At 44.4% G+C, this 27,861-nt stretch overlaps 1 protein-coding gene across 2 annotated transcripts in view; it reads right to left on the bottom strand.

Moving 5' to 3' along the window:
• LOC133628534 (mitogen-activated protein kinase kinase kinase 3-like) overlaps window positions 1-27,861 on the bottom strand; it is a 48,304-nt gene that overhangs the window by 3,456 nt on the left and 16,987 nt on the right. The window contains exons 4-16 of one of the 2 annotated variants that reach the window (XM_062016832.1): window positions 27,019-27,059; window positions 23,475-23,574; window positions 21,041-21,154; window positions 17,602-17,722; window positions 13,899-14,032; window positions 13,170-13,243; window positions 11,622-11,689; window positions 11,334-11,426; window positions 10,851-11,042; window positions 6,970-7,118; window positions 5,230-5,361; window positions 3,478-3,607; window positions 1,707-1,884 (exon numbers count right to left, since the gene is read on the bottom strand). In XM_062016832.1, the coding sequence (XP_061872816.1) occupies window positions 1,707-1,884; window positions 3,478-3,607; window positions 5,230-5,361; window positions 6,970-7,118; window positions 10,851-11,042; window positions 11,334-11,426; window positions 11,622-11,689; window positions 13,170-13,243; window positions 13,899-14,032; window positions 17,602-17,722; window positions 21,041-21,154; window positions 23,475-23,574; window positions 27,019-27,059 (1,526 nt within the window). The remainder of the gene's footprint in view (window positions 1-1,706; window positions 1,885-3,477; window positions 3,608-5,229; window positions 5,362-6,969; window positions 7,119-10,850; window positions 11,043-11,333; window positions 11,427-11,621; window positions 11,690-13,169; window positions 13,244-13,898; window positions 14,033-17,601; window positions 17,723-21,040; window positions 21,155-23,474; window positions 23,575-27,018; window positions 27,060-27,861) is intronic. The other variant, XM_062016833.1, reaches the window with a different exon arrangement.

The raw sequence follows: 27,861 nt of genomic DNA, 5'->3' as shown, positions 1-27,861 counted from the left end.
AGTACTGCAGTGATTGGGTTTTGTTCCAAAAGGATTAATTCCTTCCACCAGACAAAGCAACACAAGGCAGAATTTCTTCCCTGTTGAGCTAAAGGAGGGGGCTGCCCAGATGGGCTGTGGAGTCTCCTTCTCTGGAGACATCCCAAACCCAGCTGGATGAGTTCCTGTGTGCCCTACTCTAGGTGGTGCTGCTCTGGCAGGGGGGTTGCACTGGGTGCTTTCCAGGTCCCTTCCAACCCTTGTGATTCTGTGATCCCATTAAACAGACAAAATTGCCTCTTCTACCTTGAAGCTGAACCCTCTTTTGAAGTGAAAAGCAAAGATAAGACATCTTCAGAGGCAGCTTTGCATCAGTTGCCAAGACAAGGAAGGAAAGGAATTAAAACCCCAGTCAATATGCAAGAAATTACTTTCTTGACAAGGCTCAAAATCCAACGTGAACATTTTACCCTGGTTTCCAGTCATTTCAGACTTACTAGAAGAGAGTACAGCAAATGCAAACCATGTGTGCTGAAGGGCTAGGGGCTGGGGTTTTTTGCTCAAGAGCAAGCAGGGCTATATTATTGTTTAGACTGATTTATACCGTTGAAGCAGATCCGGTTTCTTTAAGATATTCAAGCAAACAGCAGGAATGTTTTTTGTGTCAACTCACTCCAGAAATAACAAATAGCTCAAATATTCTGCTAGAGGAAAAAAAATAAGTGGGAGAGGGGCCTGTAAAGGTGGCAAAGAGTCAGATGGGAAGATTTGTTAAGTCTTTGAGTCTCTTGGCCATACAACATCTTAATGTTGGGCTGGAAAATTCTGACCCATCCCCCTTCCCCTCTTCTAAATAACACCAGGGATTGTAGGAACTGGAAAGCAGCCAACAGCAGAGGCTCTTTGATGGGAGCAGAGTGATGGCAGCACCAGAGAAAATCCACAACTGCATCAAGTCAGGGGGAAGGGCACGTGCTCACTTCTCTCTCCAAGCATCCTGGCTCGGAGAGGCTGGAGGATTAAACTCTTTGCACGAGGCACAAGAAGCAGCACAGGCTTTGCTTTGTCATGGAGACACAAACATACCTTTTGTTGCTGTCATTTAGGTTTCTAATCTCACCTTTTAAAGGCCTCCAAAACTCACATTTGGCCACTGGATCGTTTTGCTCTTTCCTTTCAATAGAGGTTGTTTCTTGGCTATGCCAATAATAGCATGACTACAGTTTCCATTCATGCATACTTCAAATCACCTCTGCTCTGACCTGTATCTTTTGTGTTATTCCAGGTTTGGGGCATCTTTCCTTTAAAGCTCAAATTCTATTCTCTTTTCTGAGCTGTATCTTTTGTGTTATTCCAGGTTTGAGCATCTTTTAAAGCTCAGATTCTCTTCCTTTCATTTCCTCTGCCTTATAATTGTTTTGTAACTAAATGGACTCTCCCTAAACAACCTTCAGGAGGGTGGAAACCTTACACCAGTGAGAAAAATCAGCTATCAGTTGGAGGGAGGAATGAGTGGAAATTGTTGCTGAAAACCTAAGAGAGCAGTTTTGGGTTGGATCTTGCACTGCAGCAGGTCATGTGTCCAATTCAAACCAACCACCTCAATTCACCTTAAACTTCTGATCCAGACAAAAGCTTGGATTATGGGGATGAAGGAATGGATTTGTCTTTATCATACTCTAAAGAAGCTGTCAATTGATCTATGGATAGAAAGTTAAAAGCCTTACCATACATCAGCTTTCCTTCCATAACCCTCTCCACTGATCACCTCTGGGCTCATCCAATACGGTGTGCCGGTGACAGAGCGGATGCCTGTGCCAGACATACAGATTGTCTGTAGCCTTTTGCTGGCCCCAAAGTCCCCAAGCTTCACATTCCCAGCAGAGTCACGAAGAATATTGGCTCCTGGACAAGAAAAGAAATAATGAATGGAAACAGCTGTTTTCATACAATCCAGCTGTTAAGATTCACAGCTCACAAAGCTGAGATCCAACCCAGATATACCCATGCTCATGGTAAGGGCTTTTTTACCCTCACTGAGCCTCAGGTGACCTGCTAAACATCACTTCTTTAGCTCAGGCTGTAGACAAGCCAATTGCTAATGGCTGCAAATGGGAAAAACTTGAAGGGAAAAACACAAGGAAGTGAAGGGGAGGGGGAGGAGAGAGGGAAATGAGAGCTGAGTCAGCACCATCATTGTTAACATTGTCTGTAAACAGCTCAGACAACCTATGCAGGGCCCCAGACTCACAGCTTAGACTGTATATAGCTAGGCACAAAGGGATTTTCTTGGGATGCTGTGTTGGGGAGTATAATCATTGCTTTCTGGTCAGCCAAGGAACAGATGTAGCTAGTTAAATCACTTTGAACTCCTACAATAAACAAGCCACTCGGTCAGAGGTCCTGAACGTGAAGCATCAGAGGAAAAAGCAAACTGAAAGAGTTTAGCTTGTATATGGACACAAACTACAGCTTAAGGCACCAAAACCAATTCTTCCTCCAAAGCTGAGAGCCCTGTGTTGTCATAATCATAGAATGGCAGGGGTTGGAAGGGACCTTTAGAGATCATCTAGTCCAACCCCCATTACCTGGCATGTGTCTAAGTGAAATCCTTCTGCCCTCAAATGTAGGAGACAGCCTTTTAACACTTCCCCACTGGAAGAGTTGAATTCAGAACAAGTCTGTCCATCCATCACCTTGCAGGTAAAGTAATGGTTTGGCTTAGATGGGTACAAATGGTGAGTAACCCACCAGGTAGGAAATCATTTGGTGAAGAGCACCACACAAAGCAATAGAAAGGGGGTTATTCCAGATTTCCCTTTGCCAGCCTAGAGGGGATGAAATGAAGACTTATAAGCAGGAACAAGAAGATAATTTTTCCTGCAGTGAGCAAACCTCCTGGTCCCTTTGGAGCACAGAATAATTGGTGTGGTCTCTGTCACATCTGTTGATATTAATTCTTAAGGAGACTGGTTGGCTCCATGGGGTTATACTGAGAAGAGGAAGATGAAGGAATAATCACAGAGGTGATTATTCTTTATATGGAATATGTTTCTTACAGAAAGGAAGCAGGATGGTCACAAGAGCCTGAGGATTGTGAAATCAGGTTCTTATGGTAACTGGCAGGCTTACCAGCTTGGCCAAGGAGAGAGGAAATGAGAAGAGAATCCAAGGGAAATGAGCAAGCTTTAGCAGGAGAAGCCAGGAGGCAACTTAGCCTCATTTTGCTGGAGTGTAAGAGTGTTCCTAAGAATCAGAGGCTTCAAATCTTCCTTCCTATAACCAACTGCCATGCTCTCAGGTCCTGTAGAGAGAACAGCCCAACATCCCTTACTCAGCCCAGAACATCACCTTCCCTAAGCCCTGCGTTAAGCCAAGAAGGGATAACCAACAAAAGCAACATCCAGAAGCCCCAGCCAGTGGCTTAACACATGGTTTCTGTTCTCAGAGTTCCTTTAGCATGTGCCATATACATCAATCAAGCAGCTGATCTCTCACCCTTTATGTCCCTGTGCACAATCATGTTGCTGTGAAGGTAGGAGACTCCCTCGAGGATCTGGCGAGTATATTTCCGGGTAACGTTTTCTGTGAGGGCACCGTATGCCTTCAGCTGGTCCTTCACTGAACCCTGTACCAAAAGCAAACAGAAAGGATTGGCAAAGCAATGACAAACCCACAAATCTTACAGTCACTACTCAATGCCCAAAAAGATGTGAATGCCTTGTCCACCCACAGTAATGAATTCTTGGCTTCTTCTAAAGCCTTTTTTTTTTGGTGAGGTTCTCAAAGCATCTTCGTCCTAAGAAGCCTCTTTTAAGGAAAACAAGTGGCTTTGATTTACAGCACAAGAAAAATAAGGAGGTTCTGTCTGCTTCCTTCATCCTGCAGTTGTGCTGGTCCAACTGTTTGTGAAGACAAGCAACAAAATAGTTCAGCAGACTGATCCGGGTCAAAAGTCTCCCATTTTACAGGGTCGGTTTTAGCCTAATTTGCTGTGCTGTATGACTCTGCTCATTCAGTCAGTCTGCTTTAAAAGCTGGCCCAAGTCCTCTGAAGCACTTTGGTAGAACAAATTTAGATTGGAGAAAAGAACTGGCTTTTATGACTCATCTATCCCAAGAATGTACTCGAAGTGCAAAACATCTGGGGGGGGGGGAATCAACCCAACAAATCAAAAGAGGTGATTTAGGCCTAAATAAAATAGTGGCTTTATAACCTAGATTGAGAAAGGGATGTAGCTGAAAGGGTAATAAAGTGGATTACACAGTTAGGGTGATCACTGTTCCCTGCTGGCACCAAACTGGGAGGACTGGCTGATTCCCCAGAGGCTGTGCTGCCAGTCAGCCAGATCTCAACCAGCTGGAGAGTTGGGCACAGAGGAACCTGCTGAGCTTCAACAAGAGCAAGGGCAGAGCCCTGCAGCTGGGGAGGAACAACCCCCTGCAGCAGGCCAGGCTGGGGGTGACCTGCTGGAGAGCAGCTCCAGGACAAAGACCTGGTAGTGCTGGGGGATAATAAACTGACCATGAGCCAGCAACGTGCCCTCGTGGGCAAGAAGCCAATGGCAGCCTGGGGGCATCCAGCAGAGTGTGGGCAGCAGGGCCAGGGAGGTTCTGCTCCCCCTCTGCTCTGCCATATGTGCTGAGGCCTCATCTGGAGTCCTGTGTCCAGTTGTGGGCTCCCCAGCTGCAGAGGGACAGGGAAGTGCTGGAGAGAGGCCAGCACAGGGCCACCAAGATGCTCAGGGCACTGGAGCATCTTCCTGCTGAGGAAAGGCTGTGGGCCCTGGGGCTGTTCAGTCTGGAGAAGAGGAAACTGAGGGGGGAGCTCATTCATAGTTACCAAGATCTCAATTGTGGGTGTCAGGAGGTTGGGGCAGCACTGTTTTTCTGTTGTATCCAGTGACAGGACAAGGGGTGATGGGATGAAGCTGGAACACAAACAGTTCCATTTAAACATAAGGCCAAACTGTTTCAGTGTGAGATGAGGGAGCCCTGGCCCAGGCTGCCCAGGGAGGGTGTGGAGGCTCCTTCCTTGGAGCTCTTCAAGACCCACCTGGACACGTTCCTGTGCTCCCTGATCTAGGTGGGAGCTGCTTCTGCAGGGGGGTTAGACTGGATGAGCTCTAAAGGTCCCTTCCAATCCCCATCATTCTGTGATCCTATGATCACAGCAACTAATAAAGCAGCTACCAAAAGCATCCATCTCACTCTTGTGATCTGTAAGTGTGCCACTTGTGTCAGCTCTTACCCCTGGCATGTACTCCATGAAGATGGTCAAAGTCTTCTCTGCTCGATCCCGTAAGCAGCCGTAATACTGAACGATACGTTCATGCTGGAGATTCTTCAGCAGCTGAATTTCACACTCCAGGGCACTCACTTCCTATGGATGTTAAAGGAGAAAAGAAGGTGTTGGTCCCAGGAAATATTTCACCCTAATAGATATGTTTAGGGCACTGGAAGTGTGAGGTCACTATTAATCCATGGCATTGACTCATCTACTTCTTAGCAGCAATGCCTCACAGGAATTCTTACTGTATAATAAATAGGTATTGGTGCAGTAAGCTTTGATAGTTACAACACAAACAGTTATCATAAATGGATTTAGTACCAGCAACTCTGTTTCTTGTCTTGATTCCATCAGCTGAATGGCTTTACCCAAGTAGATTGAAAGCATTCTTCACACACACCACAGGTAAAACCTTCCTTCTCACCGTTAAGCAGTGAGAGGTAATTGCAGTTATGTAAAAGCTCTAAATACAGTTAAGGAATTGTTAGGAATCTTTCTGCAGGAACCTCAACCCACTAGAGAGCAAGACTACAAGTGCTAAGAATTCCTAAATGTCTTCTGTCAGACAGTTCTGTTCTGATTCATACTGATGATTTTATTTGAATCGCTCTCAGGAAACAGTTTCCTCTCTCATTTACTTCAAAGAATCTGCAGCTCTGCACATGAAACTGATTCTCTGTGTCACAGTGCAAAGGCAAAATGTCTATCCAACAATTTCAGACTGAACCAAAGATGTTTGTTGCCCAGGAAAAGTATCAGGTTCTTGCTGAGTCCAGAGAATGAACAAGAAATAATGTTTTCCCCCCAAATTAGTCCTGCTTAACACTCTCCACTCCTGCTACTGGAAGGTGTCAAGTTCATGTCCCACTTTGAGAGAGGAAGGAACCAGAGGAAGTTCCTTCATTGCTTATTTAAAGTTTGGAGTTTCAGTGCCTTCAAAATACATTCCAGGCTGTTCTTCTTTGGCTCAGAGTTACTGTCTGATTTAGAAAAGAGACACGGTATAAACTTAGATCTTACCAAGTTAGAACTGATCTTGGTGCCAACATCCCATATAAAACCTGAATCATTCAATCTTCATGGATCAGTTCTTCTGGCTCAAAGTGAATTTGTTCAATATTGGGGAAAGTGATACATTGCTCAAAACAATAGCAAAGAACTTAAGAGCCATTCCAGCTGTGCAGGGAGTCGTGTGCTAACCTATCATTGCAAGATGTCTCTTCCAATCACCCTATTTCATGTCACATCACTGCTCTTAATTTACACACCAGTTTGTTTGGAGGACAGGGAGAATTCAGAAGCAGCAATTGGTTATTAATACATTTGATACAGGATCTACTGGATAAGCCCCAGTATTGCAAGTGCATGCAGGTTTGTTGTTGTTTAAAGAAATTCTGCACTTTCTGGGTTTAGTTTCATTAACCAGCAACACAGGGCAGTCCAGTATTCCTCAAGTAACCTGGCAACGAATCAAAAAGCTGAGAAGGGAGAGCCAAAAACAAAGACAGCAAACGGATTTGAGTTTCAGACTGAAGTTAAGAATAAAAGTAATGTTTAAATGACTCTTATTCCTTTCCACATGACTTGAAGCCCTAGTACAAACTAAAGAAGAGCTTAGCTTTTGAGGATAAGACAGATCCAGGCACTTCAGAAGATCTCACAGCCTGCAAAATGAAGTTTAGAAGGTGGAATGAGAATTACCTTGCTTGTTTCAGGACTCTCTGGGTCAAACTGGACCTGCTTAGCTGCAAGTTCTCTGCCTGTGTCCACATCATAGCACAAATACACCCGTCCAAAGGCCCCCTGGCCCAAGAGTTTTCCTCGTCGCCAGTTTATCGGAGCACTCGGAGCTAAAAAAGATCAGGAACGGTTTTCTCTTGTCTTTATGTTATTTAAAGATCTTTTCAAAGCTCAGTTTCAACAGGACTGAGACTGAAACTGATAATTTGGCAACTGAAGAAACAGAGATGAGTCACTCTCCTAGCATAGGGGAGTCGGTGGATGGCTCTGAACAGAACCCAACCATTCTGCCCCTCAGGACCTGCTGAATGGTGTCCCATTAAAATGAAACTGGGAAACACTTTGCAAAGACATCCTTAGACAATTTATTCCATGAGGATTCTACAACATCACCATCTGAAAAGATGAGGCAGAAATTAACCAGCATCTTCCAACCCTTCATCTGTAGTTACTATGTATGTCAGATGAAGGAGAGAATTGACCTTGCTAAATCAATCCCACCCAGCTGGGAATGACTGTTAAGCTTCTGGGATAACTTGAAAGACATTTGAGTTCTTTGACAACCATTAGTTTGGAGTTCCTCCTCCTGTTGAAGGATTTCACTTTGTGGCTATCATTACAGCAGTCTAGATCCAGATAGAAACTGGTAAAGTAAGGGCCATATTGTAAGTACAGTGCAGGTGTCTCCTTTAACTGACTGAACAGTCACACTAATAAATCAGAAGCAGGTAAAGCAGCCACCTCCAACACCCCAGCAGGGAACGAGGAGCTGCACACACAGCAGTCTCCTCACCCTGACATTAACACCTGAGCCCAGCTTTCTGCACCTAAAGACATATTAATCAAAGATCAGGGCTTTGAGCTCTAACTTTGAACATGATACTACCAGCTTCATGCAGTGCAATGCATCCAATTATGTCATATCTAACAAGAAACTCTAAAAACAAAGACAGGAACCAGCAATCTGGACAGTGTGAAAACACACAAGTGTTGAGATCAGCTTTGCCATGTCTAATTTGATCAGCTTTACTGTCAGTCAGTATTTTAGTGTGTTACATTAATGTCTTCATTTTGAACTTTAAATTACTTGCTGACATATCTGAAGTCCATCACTAATCATTTATGTTCCATTTCTGTTTTTTATAGATTATAAAGTTCCCCATAACCCAATGCAGGAGTGTTATTAATAGAGAAGTAAAGCTTTCAACTAAGGAGCAAGTGAAAGGAATACAGCTCTTAACTAGTGAAATAACTGTAATCCACAAGTCTGACTACAAATGTTAGTGTATCAAGGGCTGTATTCTCAAGACTTTCTAAAGGCCAGCTCCCAGTGCAAGGCTATATACTGAAGTGAGGGGTTGGTGTCTTCTCTCATGAGTGATAAGAGAAAAGAGACTCAAGTTGCCCCAGGGGAGGTTTAGATTGAAGGTGAGGGAGAGCGTTTTCTCCTGAGAGGGTTGTCAGTCCCTGTGCCAGGCTGCTCAAGGAGGTGGGGGAGTCCCCATACCTGGAGATATTGCAATGCCATGGCTTAGTGGTGGGCTTGGCAGTGTGAGGGCAGGGCTTGGACTTGATCTCAAAGCTCTTCCAACTGAAATGATTCTGTGAGTTAGTGGTGGGCTTGGCAGTGTGATGTCGAGTTGGAGGCCTGTGGCCAGTGGAGTTCCACAGGGATGGGTTCTGGGGCCAGTCTTGTTCAACATCTTCATCAACGACCTGGATGAGGGGACAGAGTGTACCCTCAGCAAGTTCCCTGATGACACCAAACTGGGAGGACTGGCTGATTCCCCAGAAGGCTGTGCTGCCATTCAGCAGGATCTCAACCGGCTCGAGAGTTGGGCAGAGAGGAACCTCATGAGGTTCAACAAGGACAAGTGCAGAGTCCTGCATCTGGGAAGGAACAACCCCATGCACCAGTACAGGCTGGGGATTGACCTGCTGAAGAGCAGCTCTGCAGAGAGAGACCTGGGAGTACTGGTTGATAATAAACTAAATATGAGCCAGCAATGTGCCCTCGTGGCCAAGAAGGCCAATGGCATCCTAGGATGCATCAAGAAGAGTGTGGGCAGCAGGTCAAGGGAGGTTCTTCTCCCCCTCTACTCTGCCCTGGCGAGGCCTCATTTGGAGTCCTGTGCCCAGTTCTGGGCTCCTCAGCTCAAGAGGGACAGGGAAGTGCTGGAGAGTCCAGTGCAGGGCCACCAAGATGATCAAGGGTATAGAACATCTTTCATACGAGGAAAGGCTGCAGGAACTGGGGCTGTTTAGTCTGGAGAAGAGGAGATTGAGGGGAGATCTTATTAACATTTATAAATATCTAAAGGGTGGTGTTCTGGTTTAGCAAGGAGCAGCTTTTGGCTTAGTAACAGGGGGAGCGGGTTGCAGTGAAGATCCTCCCCCGGCTCCTAGGTTCAGACCCCACCTGGGCCAATCTGGCGCCTCTGCGATCACTATTTAGGGGACGGGAATTTGAAATGCGAGTCGGGAGGCGTGAGAGTGATACAAGATGGAGGCGACCACGCGGACCCTTCAGCCAGAGAAGGAGGAAGGAAGGAGAAGCAGTAGACCGGAGACCCTTCTGCAAGCCGTGGCGAGAATACAAGCTGTGCCCCTGAAACCTATGGAGATCCGTGGCAAGACTGAGAGCCACCAGCAGCTCCATGTGAGTGAGCCCGGACGGGCGAGGGACTGTGTGGGGAGACGGCCATGGAGCAGGCCGTGTTGGAGAGCCTGCACGTCACAGAGCAGCCCCACACGAGAGGCAAAGAGGAGCTGCAGCCTTTGGAATAAGTGCGCGTCGGAGCAGCCCGTGCAGGTCTGCCATGCGTGTGAGTTACCCCACGGACTTGCAGGGAGGACTGGTGTGGAGTTCACCCGTCCTGAGGAGGGACAAACGGCAGAAGCTATCGGGAATAGACTAACTGAAACCTCCACTGCCTGCCCCCCTGAACCGTTCAGGGGGGGACAGGGTAAAAACACCGGGATCAGAGCTCTGAGCCCGGGAAGAGGGGAGGGGTGGCAAGAAGGTGTTCTTAAAAAGGCTGGTTGGACTCTTCATTGATGTATTACTCTGGGTTGTTTCATTTTGGTTATGTTTTGGGTTTTGGGGTTATGTTTTAGTTGATGTTGCATTAAATTATTTTCTGTTTTCTTCCCCAAACCGAGTGGCCTGGTCTGTTTTGTCCTGAACCTTAAGCGGCAATTAAGCTCTCCCTGCCCTCGAGCAATCCTCAGCCTCTTCAGTACTCGAGGCTAATCGTGGCCTTTGCTCCCTGATGGGCCTAAACCACGACAGGTGGGTGTCAGAAGGTTGGGACATCCCTCTTTTCTATAGTAGCTAGTAACAGGACAAGGGGTAATGGGATGAAGCTGGAAAACAAAAAGTTCCACTTAAACATACGAAAAAACTATTTCACTGTTCAGGTGATGAGCCCTGGCACAGGCTGCCCAGGGAGGGTGTGGAGTCTCCTTCCTTGGAGGTCTTCAAGTCCCGCCTGGACATGTTCCTATGCGACCTGATCTAGATGAACCTGCTTCTGCAGGGGGGTTGGACTAGATGATCTCTAAAGGTCCCTTCCAACCCTACCATTCTGTGATTCTATGGTTCTATGTGAGTGGTTAAGACTCAATCTTAAAGGTCTTTTCCGACTGAAATGATTCTATACTCTTAGAAGAAAAAGAGTCTTATAGGTGAGATGGACTGATGCCAAAACATCACCATGCCATTCTGTGGGTTTGAAGGGCTTGTTAAAAATCCAACTATGTTAATTCACTGGGTCTGGAGTTCATCTCTCAAAGCCTTTTTCTTGTGTGTCACCCCAGTTATCAGCAGGGTAGCTGCTTACACTTGGTGGGAATGTTCCTCTCCTGCACACCCAGGGCGTTCTCGCTATCGGCGCTCCTCAGGCAGCTCCAAGGGTCCAGGTACTGCAAAGCCAGGCCCAGGTTTTCTCCATTGGTGCTTAAGGAACAACTGGAAGGGACCAAAGTGAAAAGATTCCCTTGGTGACGTCGTATCCTGGGAAATGTCCTCCTGCCTGGAGAAAAAAACCCCAGAGAAACAGTTTTAAAGATGCTGACAATGGTAATGGCTGGAGGTTGAGCAACAATGAGAAAGGAGAGAAGAAACATGTTCTGGTCTGTTCCCATGGAGTTAAATCTACTGCCAATCAGCCAAGATGCAAAAATCTAACAGTTAGGCACAGCAGCGTTAACTCCAGCAAGGATCACTTTCAGGCTTGTTAACAAGGAGTTGCATTCACCCTTGGAGTTGCTGTTGCTTCACTTTGTATTTTAAGGCTGGAATCAAAGGTCTGAGAAGAACTCACCATCGTTGTAGTCCTTGTGCTGTATGGAAACATTGTAGCGCCGAGGGTAGGTGCCACCTTTGCCCACCTTGTCATAGATCTGGTTCTCACGGTCTGGAAGGGGATGCAAAGAGAGAAATCAAGCTCCTTCAAAAAGGTCTACCTTCTAAATCATAGATTTCTTCTGTAACACCAGTTTTAGGAAGAGGTAATAAAGAACTTCCTGGCTTTTCAATCAATATAACCCCAGCAAGCATGAAGTGTAACCACCAAACAGGAGAATCATCTTTATAGAAGACACTGACATACCTGAGAACTCCTGCCTGTTATCAGGAAAGCTTTGTGCCCTTGACATCCTTGACTTCCGAAATGAAGGACTGTTAAAGAAAGAAAACAAGAGTAAGTTTGGCTTTCTACAAGACAGAAACCTTCAAGGACTTGAAACACAAGCCACTAATATTTGCACATGGGCGATGCTGATTCTCAAATCCGTGTCTCTGCAATCATTTCACACCACACCTGCAAAGCTCAAGTCAGGCTAAGCCCCAGCTCACCAGACTATTTCCCAGGGTGACCATTTATCCTTTCTGTTCCACTTTGTGCCATTTATTCAGCAGTTCCCCAGCTTGTGGTATAAGGTTTAGTGCTTCCTTTAGATGTATAAAGTGTAAGGTTAAAACCAAGGCTAAGAGGAAGAGCAGAAGAGGGCATGACTGGCAGCATGTTGCTCATGGGGATTACTGCCCCCAGGGATTTACCATGAGGGGGAAGAGTTCCTCTCCTAAAAAAATCCTGTGTGCTTTCCTTTCTGCCAGCCTCAACACAAACATGGCTTACAATCCTCATGTTTCTCCTCAATAAGCAGGACTCCTCAAGCAAGTCCCTTGTTTGGCAGAAGGTCTTTAACATCTCTTAAGAGATTACACAAATTCTTACACCAATCTGTGCCAAAGCCAGGCTATTTGCACTTTTTGCTTTTGTTAACCAGTGTAAATGGAGAAAGATACAGCTTTCAGACTCCTAAATGAAGATTCCTTTTCCACCAGGCAAAGAACAACAGATGATGCCCACTCCTACAAGTAACCAGGAAAGCCTTTTCCTCCTCTCTCTTCCCCTCCACTTAGAGCAGGGAAAGGGTAACAAATTAGCAATGTCTTTCCACTCTCGGCTAAATAAATGAATCCAAATGCTTCCTTGTCATAAACTGGAGGAAGTGAAAGGCTGCAAAACCAAACCTTCAAGTGCTTGCCATAGAAACATACACTACCTACAGGAATCAGCTTGGAGGAATCTTAAAGACATGCCTAAGTCTAAACTTACAGGTGTTGGGAAGTCATAAGTTGCTAGTCAAGTTCATGGAAGCTATGGCTGCCCACCACCACTTCATGCAACACCAACAGCAAAGAAAGGGAGGAAAAAGATCTAGAGCATTAGAGCATGACAAAGGAAGAAACTCCCCCTCCTTTTATTTACCTTTGGAATTAATATTCTATCTTGCAGGAGGCAGGAATCTAGTGTAATGCTATACTTCTGTAACCTTAGAACAGTTTGGTTTGAAATGAACAAGCAGAGCCTTGTCTAAAAAGAGATTTAAATCCCCTGCAGCCAGAAGTTGCTGGAGTCCAGGCTCCACATAGACTTAGAACTCTGTATTTATAACAGAGCTACTGAAGCACCAGTTTGTTGGTGTCTGGTTTTGCCAGAAAAACAAAACAACCTTAAGACATAGTTCATTCTCTCCCAGAAATCTATTGGGATATACAGAGGAAAGAAGTTCCTGTTTCTCTCCAAGAAAATCTATGGGATGGAAAATTGCAATTGAAGCCCAGAAGTTCCTACCAGCTTGTACTTTTGTACCTGTCTGCTGACCTGTCCAAAGACTGACAGCTTCCTGACACCGAGTTTTCGGCACTGCTTAAAGGGTCCAGCATCTGCAACACAGAAGAAATCACATGGCAGCATCAGTACAGTGTAATGCCTAAAAGAGGCTGTGCAAGAGGATCAGTCTACTATTTCTTGCCTGGAGGACATTTAGACTAAGAAGGGAGTCTAAAGCTATTCAGAATGTCCATTTTTCATGTAACTCCTATAGAAACTGTAGGAGTTGTATCAAATTTGAGACACTGCTTTAAGTGTTGAAGCACTCTGCTGTGAAAAATGAAAGTTGAAGTCAGCCCTGTGCTTTGTTTTGATCCCAAGTGACTTCAGCAACACAGTTTCAGCTGGTGCTGCTGTGCTGCTGCCTTCACCTGCAAGTCATCCTTTGACCTTATTTCCTATTCCTTTGAATGGAGAGCACAGTTTTAAATGCAAGAGGGGTCACAGAAAGCTGGTAATAGGAAACCTGAGCACACATGTATAATCAAAATCACTTCTTCAGAGGTGGGGAGACAATGCTCAGTACACATGGCAACTGCCTCTGGCAGTCCAGCAAAGGCACTTTGCACTTAAACACATCTACAAATGAGTTTGAAGCACAGTTCAAATACCAGTAGGGTGTTAATGCAACTCCAGCTAGTCAATATTCTGGAGGGCCCAGAGAGCAGGAGAGGATTGACTTTTTGACACCCTAATCCTCATACTTACACACTGTTCATTGGTTTCTGGGATGAATTCACCCTCACTGTTGATGCTGGTGTAGGAACCCTGCCGAGCAATGCGCTGTTGCCTCTCTGGAACGTAGCCAGGAGGTGGTGAACTTCGGCCTGTGTTCTGGGAACCTGGACCAGAAAAGAAGGATATTTTGATATCTAGGCTAACTGAAATGAGACTGCACATGCACACACACAAAATCCAAACATACCACTCGAATGCTAGACCTATATAATGATGGCAACCTTATAGTCTGGACACAAATGGAACCAGGAGGTGCCATGTCAAAAAACAAACTGTTAGTCATTTTAAATGCTGAAGCTCCTAACAGAGCAGTCAGCTGTTTTTAACCTCTCCTGCTCAACACTGATATCTCAAGGAAGGCAGAGGGCTCTAGGAATCCCTGGCTTTTTGGGCATGAACTTCCCTTCACTGCTCACCTCAACAAAACATTTGTCAGGGCAACTGATCTTCTGACTTGCCTCAATTAGTATAACTTACCTGGAGTGGTAGCATTATTCCTGCTAGTTATCATCAGCTGAGCTAATTATACTGACACTGAGCAATTTCAGTGTCACATGGGAGCACTATTCCATTTGTAAATAGCCCCAACATTTCTGGTTTACTGTGGGGGAAAATGAAAGAAACCGTATGACTAGCTTGGACAAAACCACACAGAGATGAATTGTACAATTTGTGTTAATTAGATGAGACAGCTAGATGGACAGAGAGTGTGTTTAGAGGCCAAAGGATGAGGAAAACATTTTACTCGTGTTAATGGTTCCACCTAAAGAGGTTTTGTTGTGTTACTACTGAGAGAAACTTCACTCCTAGGTTGTATTTTTTGTCTTGTAGATCTCTGAGAAGATGATACTTTAGAAACAGGGAGATTCAAAATCCCTTCTGCAGTGATTTCTCCACCTGCAGCTCACATTGTGAGCTCCAAGAAATGCTGTGGCCCGGACAATCTGCTCAAGGTCACCTATGAAGTCAGAGATAGCATTTTAAGATCAGCTCTCAAGCTGTGCTCTTCACCATGCTGTCTTTAACTAACTGTGTGTACTCTGGTGTTATGACAGATGGGTAAAGATCAGCAGATCCTCTCTCCCAAGTAAAATATTTCCTACAGAAGTTATTGTAATAAAGAGTGAAGGTAAACATCTGCAGAAACTATCTGAAAACCAGTGCACACACCTTTCAGACTGTGGAAGGGGAAAAAAAACCCAACACTGGCACAGCTTAAAGTGAACGGGGGAGGTAAACTCCATGCAAAAAAACCCCCAAATAACCTCAAATCTGATATTTTAGAGCTACCACCTGATTTTCCAAGTAGCTCACATGACATTACAACGTGGAGATAAACAAGAGAGCATGCTCTGGGGCTGCACTGAGTCATGGGAGCATGCTTTCACTCTTTCTGACACAATGCCATGGCTAAAAGGCAGCCGTGGCCTTGCTGATGTAGGCCCAGCAGCTATTGTGGAAAGGCCACCATCACTGGGCAGGAAAAGGAAGTCAGCACTAAATCAATGTATATCAAAGGAAGTGAGTGGAAAAAAACACAAGTGCTGCCAGAATGCTTGGGGCTTTGTGGGGTTTTTTTCCCCTCTTTCTTGTTTTAAAAGTGATCTTTCCAAAGGGCTGAATTGGTGACGGCAGGCCTGAGGCCTGGCAGCTTTAGAACGACACGGTTCTACCTCCCGCGTGCAAACAACTTCTGGTGAACTCTGCTTCCCACTTTCATTGCATGACGTGGTCTGAATAGAAAAGCCTCTAAGTCTGAAACACTAGGAAACAGGGGTTATGTTCCTTTTCCAAACCAAACACAGGAAAAGAGAAGGAAAAGGAGAAATGGATTTGAGGCCGAGCTACTGCCAAACTACTATCAGACCTCTGACAGAACTGCAATTCTTCTAGACCTCTTCATAATGGAAGAGTCTGGTACTTTGACATGTTCTGAAAAGAAACTCAGTGCTTTCTTGATTGATGACTGACAGGCTAATCAGAAAGCTGCCATAAACTGGGATAAGAGCAAAGTCTTGGATACAGAAGGTGCCCCTTATCACCCTACACTTTACCCACGGCAGACACTCGGTACAGTCTGTTAGCTTTGGCATCATTATTTGGATACCTTAGAATGCCAATAAAGAAGAAAGACTCTATATTTTTTAAAAATAGAATATTTTTGGCCTTGAATTTTTCTGAAAGAAGAAACATGGTGTTCTAACATACGTGGACACTGCTGCCTTCTTCATAGGACCAAGGCATGTTGCTCTTTTTAAATACATTAACTTCAAACTAGAAAGGATGGGAAAACTCTTTTTTGTCCCAGTTTCAGCCTTGTACTTCATAAGCTTTCAGCACTTCTTTCTTTGTTTGTTACTTCCTAAAAGCAAACTGTACAAAAAGGGGATCAGTAGACCTTAGGATACAAGAAGGTTTGCTAGAAAGTCTAGTATTGAGAACTGCTGGTCTAGTTATCAAGTCCTGAGCTTAGACTCCCAATTACCTTTGGTCAGAGCAGAGATCTCTCCCATGGAGTTATAGAATCATAGAGTCTGTCCTACTTTAATTGGATTTGTTATTTGACACTAAGATTGCATTGCAAATACTGGTCTAAAATCCTGTCATGATTATGCCTCAAGTGTACACAGGTAATGAAACTGAATCACTCTTTCCACAGAGGGAGCTGCTTTAGAGCTTGGAAACAAAACAGCTCTGACATTCCCAGTACTGCCCTCGTGATCTGCAGCACACATCACCTGAAGCATTAGGTCTGACAAGCCCTAAAACAGCTGTTGGAACAAACACAGCCATCCTGTGCTTCCGTTTCCAGCAAAATTGAGCTTTACTCACTTCTAAAGCAAAAGTCATTCACACAGAATACCATCTCTAGGCTTTTTTGCCTTCATACTGCAGATCCCTATCATTGCTCACTTCCTTCCTGCTCTTTCACTGCTCCCTGAGTTTCACACCAAGTAACCAGATTCCAAACTACAGACTTTTGTCCCATAAATCTCAGATTTGAATAATACTGCACAGTTACACAGGGGATTGTAATACAGAAATTGGGAAAGCTCAGACAAATCTACTAGAGATAGAAGTCAGAAATTACAGGGGTCTTACATGGGCCTTTCTACTAGAGCTAACAGAAACACAAAGGACGAGACAAATGTACATATTAGCCTGACTTTTCTCATTATCATTTGTGGAGCTGGATCAGTCACCTGTGATATCAGCCTTGTGCTCTACTCATCTGGTAATTATGAGAGTGAAAGATTAGGTATGTAGGGCACTGATTGGATATGCAGTGACAATTCCTATGCCACTAGTGAAATGTTTGATTACAGGAGTGAGGACAGATTTGAAAGCCCAATATCAAATAATACCAAAATCTAGGTTTCATGGACTGAAATTGCCAATCTAAAAAAGCTTAATGGACTCATGTAAGCTTTCCAGATTTCTAACCTCAATGAAGCTGGCTTTAAGACATTCCCTTTAGCAGCTCCTCAGCAGTTCAACAACTTAGTAAGGAACTTTGAAACAGTCTACTATAAACATATTAAGAGCTCTTGAAAAAGAGCTGCCTTGTGTCCTAGAATAACCTTTCCATTTCTCATGGCTTTCACAAACACTTGGTGCCCAAAAGACAGGATTCACAAAACAAAGACAAGTAGAAGTGGCAAAAAATACTCACTGACAGACAGATGCCTACTTCTGGGTTCTGGCTGCTGATAAGGTGCGCTCACATCCCCCACAGATTGGGAAGTTTTAATCCTGACTTGTTTGGGCAGTCCAGAATGGGGTGAAGAACTGGTCTGTTGGGTAAAATACAAATGAAAGGAAACAAAATCAAATGAGACTGAGGACTTCAAGCAGCCTGGCCACAGTTTCAAAAGTATCGGTGTGTTTAGTAGCAAATAAGTAGCTAAGAAAGAGTTCTAGAGCCTGAAATCTTATTAAACTCACAGAACACAAACAACAAAGGCAGCAAAAGAGCAAGTTTTACAAGTATAGTGTAAAATAGGAGCCTAACAACTAGAGCATGTCACCCTCCAGCCTCAAATTCCCAGGTCTCAGTGCTTCTCTTCCATTAGCAGCTACCTATGAAACCAATAAGAAGGGGCTCATATCACTCACTGAGAGCAGAACATGGAAGAACCCACAATTTCTTTCAGTCACCTTGGCCAACAGAGATAAATTAGGAATCTTGCACTCTTTCAGAAGCAGTTAGATAGTAACCTGGATCCGCACAACCTTTAAAAAGTAAACCTGACCATTGAGACCACCTAAAAAGAAAACCTAGAGCTGAAGAGCACAGTTTGGAGATGCCAAGATGAAAGCTGCTCATGTTGCTTTTTATCCATCCTTCCCTGAGCTTAAAGGCATAATCTGATTAAAGATCAATCTTCCACAGTGCCTCTCATTCAAAGCAGGAAGAGGAAGAAAGGAGTTCTGCCCAAATTGTTGAGAAAGATAGAAGGGGGATGTCCAGCACACTTTGTAGATAGAGGAGTTGCAGGATGGTTTTGCAATTTAGGGCAGTAGGATGCTGCCCAGAACTGTTGCCCTTGTTGTGCAGCTCTGCTATGAGAAACTGCAAAGCCACTTCAGTCTTCAGAGGATACTCACTTGGGAATATCCAGACTGCAGCTTCAGGCAGCTGTGTCACCTCTGTGCTCTCTGCATGGATGATACAGAGAACACAGGCTCTTCACAGAGGGTTGAACAGGACACCAACCATTTGAGGATGGTGCGCTAAGGTCTGAGCACACAAAACACTGAATTGGCAGCCTTCCCCCCTAGAGATCCTGTGCATGTCAAAGCAGGTGTTCAATGCTAGGAGATGTTTAATCTTGTCCCACAGTACCTAGGTTTACAAGAGGATGCAAGATTCCCTTCCTCTTGTGTGTTAAGAGTTACTGTTGACTTCTTTTATTGAGATGAACAGAACCAAAGATACCCCAAGGAAATGAATTCTCACTTCTGAAAAGCATTTGAATTTAACTGGCAAACAAGGTGTGAGGCCACAGAATCCAAAAAGTAAAGTATCAAAGAGCTGCTCATTTAATCAGCACTTACCCTTGAATAGAGTAAGGAGGGAGCTGATTTAAAACAAACTCTCCCATGAATAGATTCATAGGAGCGGAATAAAGGATGCAGAGGTCACACCATTGAGGTGGACAGTTTGGTTTTAGGACTCTTGGTGTCTAACTTAACCAGTTCTTCCCATCAGTTTCTAAACAGAAAGAAAAGGACTGACAAGAGCAATGAGTTGCTTGAGAAAAGAAAGCACAAATGAGCCACAGGAAGAAGCACAAGGAAATGAATATGATTGCTATTCCCAAACCCTGTCTCTCAGTCCTAGTCACAGAGCTACTGCTGGAAAGTGTATTTGGTTTATACACAGATTTGTGCCAAAGTCAGGGCATTTACCTTTCCATCCCCTGAAAAAAAAAAAAAAAAAGTACAACCAAAACAAAATCTGCATCCTGTACTTCAGGAAAAATGCTGCTTCCCACTCCCCTCAGTGGGATGAGATCATGCAGCCAAGAAACCTCCTTCAGGCTTGTGGGCTTTTACTTGACACAAGTAGGGCTCTCCTGTCAGGCAACTCAAGAGCTGAAGAGGAAGTCAGGGGAGAGGAAATAGTGGCACTTACTGAAGACTTTGCTGTTTGTTTCTGCTTTGAGCAAAAGAGGAAAAAACAGCTAATAAAAGGACAACTGGCTACAGGCTGGTGTAGGGCTGAGATTTACCAAGTGCTTACTGTAAGTGGCTTATGGAAAGTTTAGACAGTATCATTGAACATCTGGTTTGCAGTCTGAAGAACACTGAAATGAAGAGAGGGCTCTAAAAGGCTGTGTTAGATTCAAAGCTGAGGCCACCTTTAACAGACTGTTTCCTGAAAGCCCAGAAGAATGTCTGATTGCACTAGGCCAGATCAAAGGCCTTCTTGCCAAGTATTGTCTTCAGAAAAGTCACTGACAAATACTCTGGGAAAGGGCATAGGACAAGGAACAGCATCATCCCCTCCTAAACCTTTCCAGATTTTGGCATCCAGGAAAGGGCTTTTAAGAGGTCTTTGTATTTCTCTTAACATGGATGATCCAAACCAGTGAGAAGTATATTTAAGTTCTGACAGTTCCAAGAATTACAGGTGTGATTGAGCTCAGAGCCTGCAGAACTTGAACAGGGTTGAACATTCAAGACTGGGAAGCTCCTACCAACAGAGGAGCTTTGCTAAGTCACCCTCTTCAAGAGAATTTGGTAATTTGCAAATGAAGTGTCTAAGCTACTAGACCTTAATTGTGAAGAAAAAACAACCCCAAACCAATCAACCACTGATTGAATGAACAAAGTTCTCCAGTCACAGATCAGGAATAAGGGAAACTTCTGTCTCTTTATGCCCCCTGTAGCTTGTGGTTCAATTTACTGTCCAAAATGGGCAGCTCTGGGAGCTTAATTTAAAGGCTTATTTGTCATATTATCATCTTTTCAGTTGAAAAGTTCAAACTACATTGACACTCACTGTCACAGCCACATGTAGCAGAGGAAAGTGAACAGATTCAAATCCATCTCAGGTGGAAATACATCCCTATGTCCTACAAGCAACTGAGTTTCTACAGAGTGAGGCTGGATTCAATGCAATAGGCTACAGAACTGTAAAAAAAAAAAAAAAAAAGTCATTGGGAGCTGTTTTCAAGCTTCTCAGTCAGGAAAGAAGTGCTAATAGCTTGTCTTCAAGGACAATCTGTGCTTTCTCAAAGGCAAGGTAATGACACACACTTTCAACACAAGCTGCTATTAATCAAAGGAAGAGAAAATTCTCTATGAACCAAACTCATTAAGTGTTTTGTGAATGCAGTCATTGGGTACTTGACAGAAAATAACCTTCATATTCTAGCTTAAAAAGCTGCAGTGCTTTTGTCCCTGAGCAGCTGCTGAAGCCAGGAAAAAAAACCCCAAAAAACAGAGGTACCTACAGCTAAGCCAAAGCAAAGAGGATAAACATATGCGTTTGGGTCTGTCAAGAGTGATTTTACTACTCCCCATTACTCTCAGATACAGTAACCATCATTTTTCAGAGATTTAAGGCTAAGAACCTTCATTTTGCTGCAGAGACTGTTACTCACATAGTTCCTGTCCTGAGACAGCAACAATATTCTAAGGCTTTTCACATTAGAGTTTCGGTCTAAGAGATCTACTGCTTTATCCAGGTCATCTTGGTTTTTCAAAGGGATGGATAGCTGCAAAATAAAGAACAGTGGTAAACCAAAATAATTAGAAAAGATAGAAACAATAAGTCTACTTCCACAAATTAAACAAACATTAGAAAAAGAAAAATCAGAAGAGAAGATAAAGCTCTGATTGCTCAATTATTGCAGGAATTTTCATTAGAATCATAGAATCACAGAATGGTGGGGGTTGGAAGGGACCTTTAGAGCTCATCCAGTCCAACCTCCCTGCAGAAGCAGTTCCCACCTAGATCAGGGAGCACAGGAACGTGTCCAGGTGGGTCTTGAAGAGCTCCAAGGAAGGAGCCTCCATACCCTCCCTGGGCAGCCTGGGCCAGGGCTCCCTCACTGAAACAGTCTGACCTTATGTTTAAATGGAACTGTTTGTGTTCCAGCTTCATCCCATCACCCCTTGTCCTGTCACTGGATACAACAGAAAGAAACGCTGCCCCAACCTCCTGACACCCACCCATTTAGATCTTGGTAACTATGAATGAGATCCCCCCTCAGTCTCCTCTTCTCCAGACTGAACAGCCCCAGGGCCCACAGCCTTTCCTCAGCAGGAAGATGCTCCAGTGCCCTGAGCATCTTGATGGCCCTGTGCTGGCCTCTCTCCAGCACTTCCCTGTCCCTCTGGAACTGGGGAGCCCACAACTGGACACAGGACTCCAGATGAGGCCTCAGCACATATGGCAGAGCAGAGGGGGAGCAGAACCTCCCTGGCCCTGCTGCCCACACTCTGCTGGATGCCCCCAGGCTGCCATTGGCTTCTTGCCCACGAGGGCACGTTGCTGGCTCATGGTCAGTTTATTATCCCCCAGCACTGCCAGGTCTCTCTCCTGGAGCTGCTCTCCAGCAGGTCACCCCAGCCTGGCCTGCTGCAGGGGATTGTTCCTCCCCAGCTGCAGGGCTCTGCCCTTGTCCTTGTGAAACTCAGCAGGTTCCTCTCTGCCCAACTCTCCAGCTGGTTGAGATCTGGCTGACTGGCAGCACAGCCTCTGGGGAATCAGCCAGTCCTCCCAGTTTGGTGCCAGCAGGGCACTTGCTGAGGGTCCCTCTGTGCCCTCACCCAGGTGGTTGATGAAGGTGTTGACCAAGACTGGCCCCAGAACCCATCCCTGTGGAACTCCACTGGCCACAGGCCTTCAACTCCATTCTGTGCCATTGATCACCCCCCTCTGGGCTCTGTCATTCAGCCAGCTCTGCATCCACCTCACCCTTCACTCATCCAAGCCACACATTAAAGTACTGTCTTACTGTCCTTTTTGATGATGCCATCAGATCAAGGATGATGAGGCCATCATCCTCCCACATAATCAGAGAAATGGTTGACCCTATGCAAATTTCTCATCCACAAAAGTACTAATTGTTTCTTGGATTGCTTGTTTGCAAAGAATAGAGACAAGCCCTTGGACTCCCTGATGAGAATCTCATCTCAGAATACTTCTAAATCCAAGTGATAATTGAGTTTCAGACAGAGGCTAGTAAAAAGGAGAGTATGTCTTTGAAAGAGAATTGAAGAAGAATTTAAAATCTCATGAAATCACGCCCAGACACCCCCTGTTCTACAGCACACTCATCTCCAGACCTGAACCTGAAGAATCCGTTTCCTTTTTGTCTGCCTCCTGCTGCTGAATGAGCTTTTGCATCTCTCTCATGAAGGATGCAGTTCCCTGTAGTGGAAGGGCAACACCACAACAAAAAAAAAAACAAAATCCAAGGAAGACAGGCTGTCCAGATTGAGGAAAACAACAGATAATTACCATGGAGTACTCAGTTCCTCAGACACAAATGCTATCCCTCTGTGTCACTTTTACCAATGGCAGTGCCCACAGCCTCCCTTACTGCATCTCATCCCACAGAGCTTCTCCCCTATTCCCTAACTCCCCTTCTTCTCCTAATAGCTGGGCAATAAGCAGAAAGTGTTGCAGTCAGCAGGAGGTAAATGTGTTATAAATGCTGCTGGTCAGCAGTCAGAAAACACCACAAGCTACTGACTCTGTTATGGAGCAGCTGAAGAAATGACCCTGGGACTACCTGTAGTCCTCACACTGTATATATATTGGCCTGGAATAGTTGCTTTCAACAGTCAAAACACTTCAAATACATTTCTTTACTTCCCCAAGAGTCTCTCAAACAATACCAGTACGAGGAAGCAAGATGCTGATGTTTTGTCAGCATCAGCATGTTTTCCCCTGGAGCAGAGTGACTCAGCTACTGTTTGTTACAGAGGCAAGAACTGAAAACTTTAAGGCTACAGAGTTTAGGAGAGGAAAAGGAGGTGCCATCCAGAGGGTTACACGTTCTGAGCACTGTTAACAATGCTCTGTACCTCATTGTTCATGTAGTGGAGGTCCAGTGGCTGGCCAAAAGCTGTTTTCACTTTCTGTTGCACATCTTCATAGCGCACAGGACGGACAAAGGGGATGATTCTGGAATGAAAGAGAATCACTGATTGAATTGAGGGATATACTTGAGAATGCAATCAAATTAAATGGCTGAAGGATTAAAACCACATTGGAATGTTCTCCTTTCATCCTCAAGCAGGTAGTGAACCTTTGTAGTTTGAATTGATTTAAAGGAATTATTGATCTCTGGTCCATTCCCAAATGGGTTGTCAAAATGCAATGGATTTTAGATAAAATGCCTCTGTCCCTGGATAGAAAAGTCTCCTTTACTGAATCAATGTCTTTCACCTAACAGAATACAAATCCCTTCTGCACTTTGGCTTAAAGAATATTGCATAAGGCACAAAACACAAACAAATACATTCAGAAGGTCCAAAAGAACTACAAATGTATTTGGTTTTCAGGCCTCCAGCATCTGAGCTCCAAACTCAATCCATAACAATTTCCAAACTACAGTCAACAGGTTTGAACAAACATTCCCACAGCAGAGTCAGGCCTGAACTCCTGAGGGAAGGCATCAGCAGGAGGACACAAAGGAATCTGCAAACTCTCTTTCCCAAAGGTGATCTGTGACATTAACACCTGAATCACAGACTCACCACACTCTCTGCTGTGGATTCTTCAAATCCTGTGCAACACAGCAGGGGCTTTTTAAACAAATCTAACTGGAGCTGTGTAACCATTGTCACTCCTGGCTTGTTTAAATACTCAGCTGTTTCCCCACTAGCTGGATGCAGGAGTTTCACACTCAAATACAAGAATGGTCTCAAGGAATCCAAAATGGCAAGAGGCTCAGTCATCCTAGGGCAAGCCTGCAGAAGCCTGTGGCACAAGCATGCTCTTCAGATGACAGTTTTAGTACTGTTTGGCCTACCTTGGACTAGAAACTCTAAGGTTTTAAGCAAAATATCTAAACCTGTTTCTTTTGCTGAGATGTTCTTTCTATAGGAAGTTGCCCAAGTACTCAGTCGTTACCTTGAAAGTTGTGGAAAAGGACAATTTTCACTGTCTCCAGAAGAAACAGAGAGTAAAATATCCCAGATCAAGAACTGGAGGCTTCAAATGTGAACTAAAGTTTACAAGCCACTATTCTAGTAAACCAAGGATGTCTACTGCTCACAAATCCCTGTGTCATCTCTCTGCTGCACACGGCCCAGATGGTTGGTTGTTCCTACCTTGGGGCTCCTGGCTATCTGCTTCCAGAGGGCACAAGATCACACTGCATCTCCACCACTGGCTCAACAAACAGTAAGACCTCATGAAATCATGCCCAGACACTCTCTGTTCTACCCTCTGGCACACAGCTCACAGCCAGCATCCTTCTGCAAGCCATCAGACCACTTTGAGAGCTTCTTATCCCAACTCTGCTTTGGTTTTAGCTGAAACACTGCCACAAAAAGCTCCATTATTAGCACCAGGCAGAATGAATTGACCATTAAAACTCAAGACCTATCTTGCTCAACAGGGTTAACTCCCTGAGCTCAGTGAAACCCTGAATCACCTCTGGGGAAGCTCAAAGGAGTTTGTGTTAAACCTGTGCTTTTTTGGATAGAAAGCTTAGTCTCCAAAACATCCATTGCCAGCACTGAGTATCCTTGAAGCTTTTGTTTTAAATAGCTCTGCTGTTAGTTGGCTTCCTTAGGCCTTTCCCAGAAAAGGGTTCATCTTGCTACCAGACCTACAACATTCAGCCCTTCAGAAAGAATTGTCCTTGTTAAAAAGCAGCCCACAATAACATTTTTTCCTACCCATCCATGAAATCACAGTACTCTGGCACCACACAAATGCAACTGAGCTCTCAGTTGAGCTCAAGTCCCTTATAAAGGCTCCCCTCATTCTACCCTCTCAATGCATTAAAAAACAGAGCTGTTGTCAGGCGCCACAAATTCCCTTTAGTTTCAAAACTCTGTATGCTCTTCTAACACAAAATCATGGACTGCAGGGTTTTAAGGAGCCCATTCCTGTCTGACCACCTTAAATATTTGTGGTTAGATCTGGCAGCTCCTCTGAAACCAAGCACACACACACTTACTTTCTCAGTGCAAGCTTGCTGTCTGTAACTGCATACCACTTTGGGAATGGGGAATTCAGGCTGCATAATTAGACTAACACACAATCAACCTTTTCATTTTCATGTTTCTTCAGGAAAAAACACCCTCACCAAACCACCCCTTTCTTCTCCCTTGAGCTTTGAACCATCTTTTAAATGCACTCAAGCAGAGGACATGTGAGATGATAGGAGTGTGGTGACAAGATTTTGCTTCCAAGTCACCTTGTCCTACCATGGTGTCACAAGAGATTCTGTTGTGGCTCTGTTGTAGCTCACACAATGGCAGTACCACAGTGGAGTGCTGAGAAGATCTGGCTGACAAAGGTAGCACTAGGTCCCAGCTGTGATTACAAGTTTCTCCTTGAGCACCAAAAATCTGGGGGTTTTTAGTGGCAGAACACACTGTGTAGGACTACACTGAATGAAACTGTTCAATTTTCAAGGAAGATTGATTCTCTTTTGATTCTCTACTGCCTGCCTTTATCAAAGAAGGCCTCTGCTTTTTTGTTTTGATAAAAACCACTCAATTTGACAAAGGAGGATGCTTAAGGAGGAGTTTGAGCAGCTCAGCCAGTAACCTTTGCTAGTAACAGGCTATTGGGATCACCACATACCACTTGCACGGTTGTACTCTCAACTTCAAAGTCACATTTTACCATGAACCCATGAGCTACTTCACCTGCTTTAGCAGAGTGGTTGGACTAGATGATCTCTAAAGGTCCCCTCCAACCCCTACCATTCTATGATTCTATGTTGAAAGCAGTGTCCAGGAGCCTTCCTAGATGTTCACACAGCCCCTGAATTGTCAAAACAGCATCAAGAGCTCCTCTCAATCAGATGGCAAATAAGGGGCTTTTTGAGACCTACCAGGCAATCTTATCCACTGCAAACAATACTGTAAACAGTTAATTCTGGTTTTGTGTTAAAGAAAAGTCTCTCAAAACCAGGTAGCAGAGGAAATAACAAGGAAGCTTCTACAAAAGTGAAACAACTCTTTCCCTTGCTGTATGTGTTGCTCAGTCACAGCAGGCCAGCGACAGTGAGAGTTCATCAGGAAGTGAGGAACTAGAAAAGAATGGCACTAATTCCATCAGTTTCATTTGGTTGCAGTTAAAATGAAACCAAAAGGGCACACATCTGAAATAAGATGATCAGATTTAACTTATTTCAGGCTGGACAGCTTTTAACATTCCTTCAATTCACTTACAAATAGAGATCCTGGAAATAAATCAACGGAAAGCGTTATATGACATGCTGATTTAACCAAGTTGTGTGAGTGACCCTGTTTGCTGTTGCCTTGACTGGGTGTTTTTCATCCAGGAACAAAGAAAATGAAGCCAATAAAATCTTTCACTTCAATTCCTGATGACTAAATGATTCTCCTAAGCAAAGGATCAAAGCAGTGAAGGTAGACTCACCGTCTTTCCCCATTGTGCTCAAACTTTATCCTCACATCATTCTGCAGAAGAAAGAACAACAGTTTAGTTCACAAGGAAACTCTGGTGTACAGAAAAGCAACACAAATGGATCCTCTCACAATTTTAAGGCCAGAGTTTAAGGCATTTAAAGGTTTTCTTCTATGGAAAAAAGTCAAATGAGGTATAGGGAACGTGCTACATTCTTGATTCTTAAGGCTAAATCTAAATCTCTGCTCTTGTAGGTGTGAAGCCTGTGAAACTCAAACTATGAAGTTCCAAACAAGTCATCTTTTTAAGTGCAAAAGGGTTCAGCATCCCTATCTGGCAGATGGTTCAAAAGATTGAACCTGTGCATTTCAACTGGAAACTCAGAAGATGCTGCTGTGCGGCAAGGAAGAGTCAACATGCTGAACTTTCAACTCTGGAGATCAAAGTTCAAATACTAATTTAGGTCACAAAGATATAAATAAAAGGGAAAAATCTGTTCTGATAAGACTCCATCATTTCTGCTGCACAATTGATGTGATTGGAATAGATTAAGCCATCTGTGAAAGCTTTAGACAATAGGCAATCATACATCTAGGAACTTCCAAAAAAATGTGGCCAGGAAATGCTCTTTAGCTAGAGGAAGTATCTGGCAGGCCCAATGGTCAAGAATGCAATTCAAAGGGATCCAGGCAATCACTGTGAGGACACAAATATTCCTGCAGCAGGCCTGTAGGTCCAGAATTGATCCTGAGAAATGAGCTTCCCAGTCAGGGAAACAATCATCTGCAGGTGGGTCATAGGGAAGGGAAGGGAAGGGAAGGGAAGGGAAGGGAAGGGAAGGGAAGGGAAGGGAAG

The sequence above is a fragment of the Colius striatus genome, chromosome W, assembly GCF_028858725.1.
Source record: "Colius striatus isolate bColStr4 chromosome W, bColStr4.1.hap1, whole genome shotgun sequence".
NCBI classification, from domain to species: domain Eukaryota; kingdom Metazoa; phylum Chordata; class Aves; order Coliiformes; family Coliidae; genus Colius; species Colius striatus.
The sequence above is the reverse complement of the archived record's forward strand: the minus strand, read 5'-3'. Positions and strand labels throughout refer to the sequence as shown.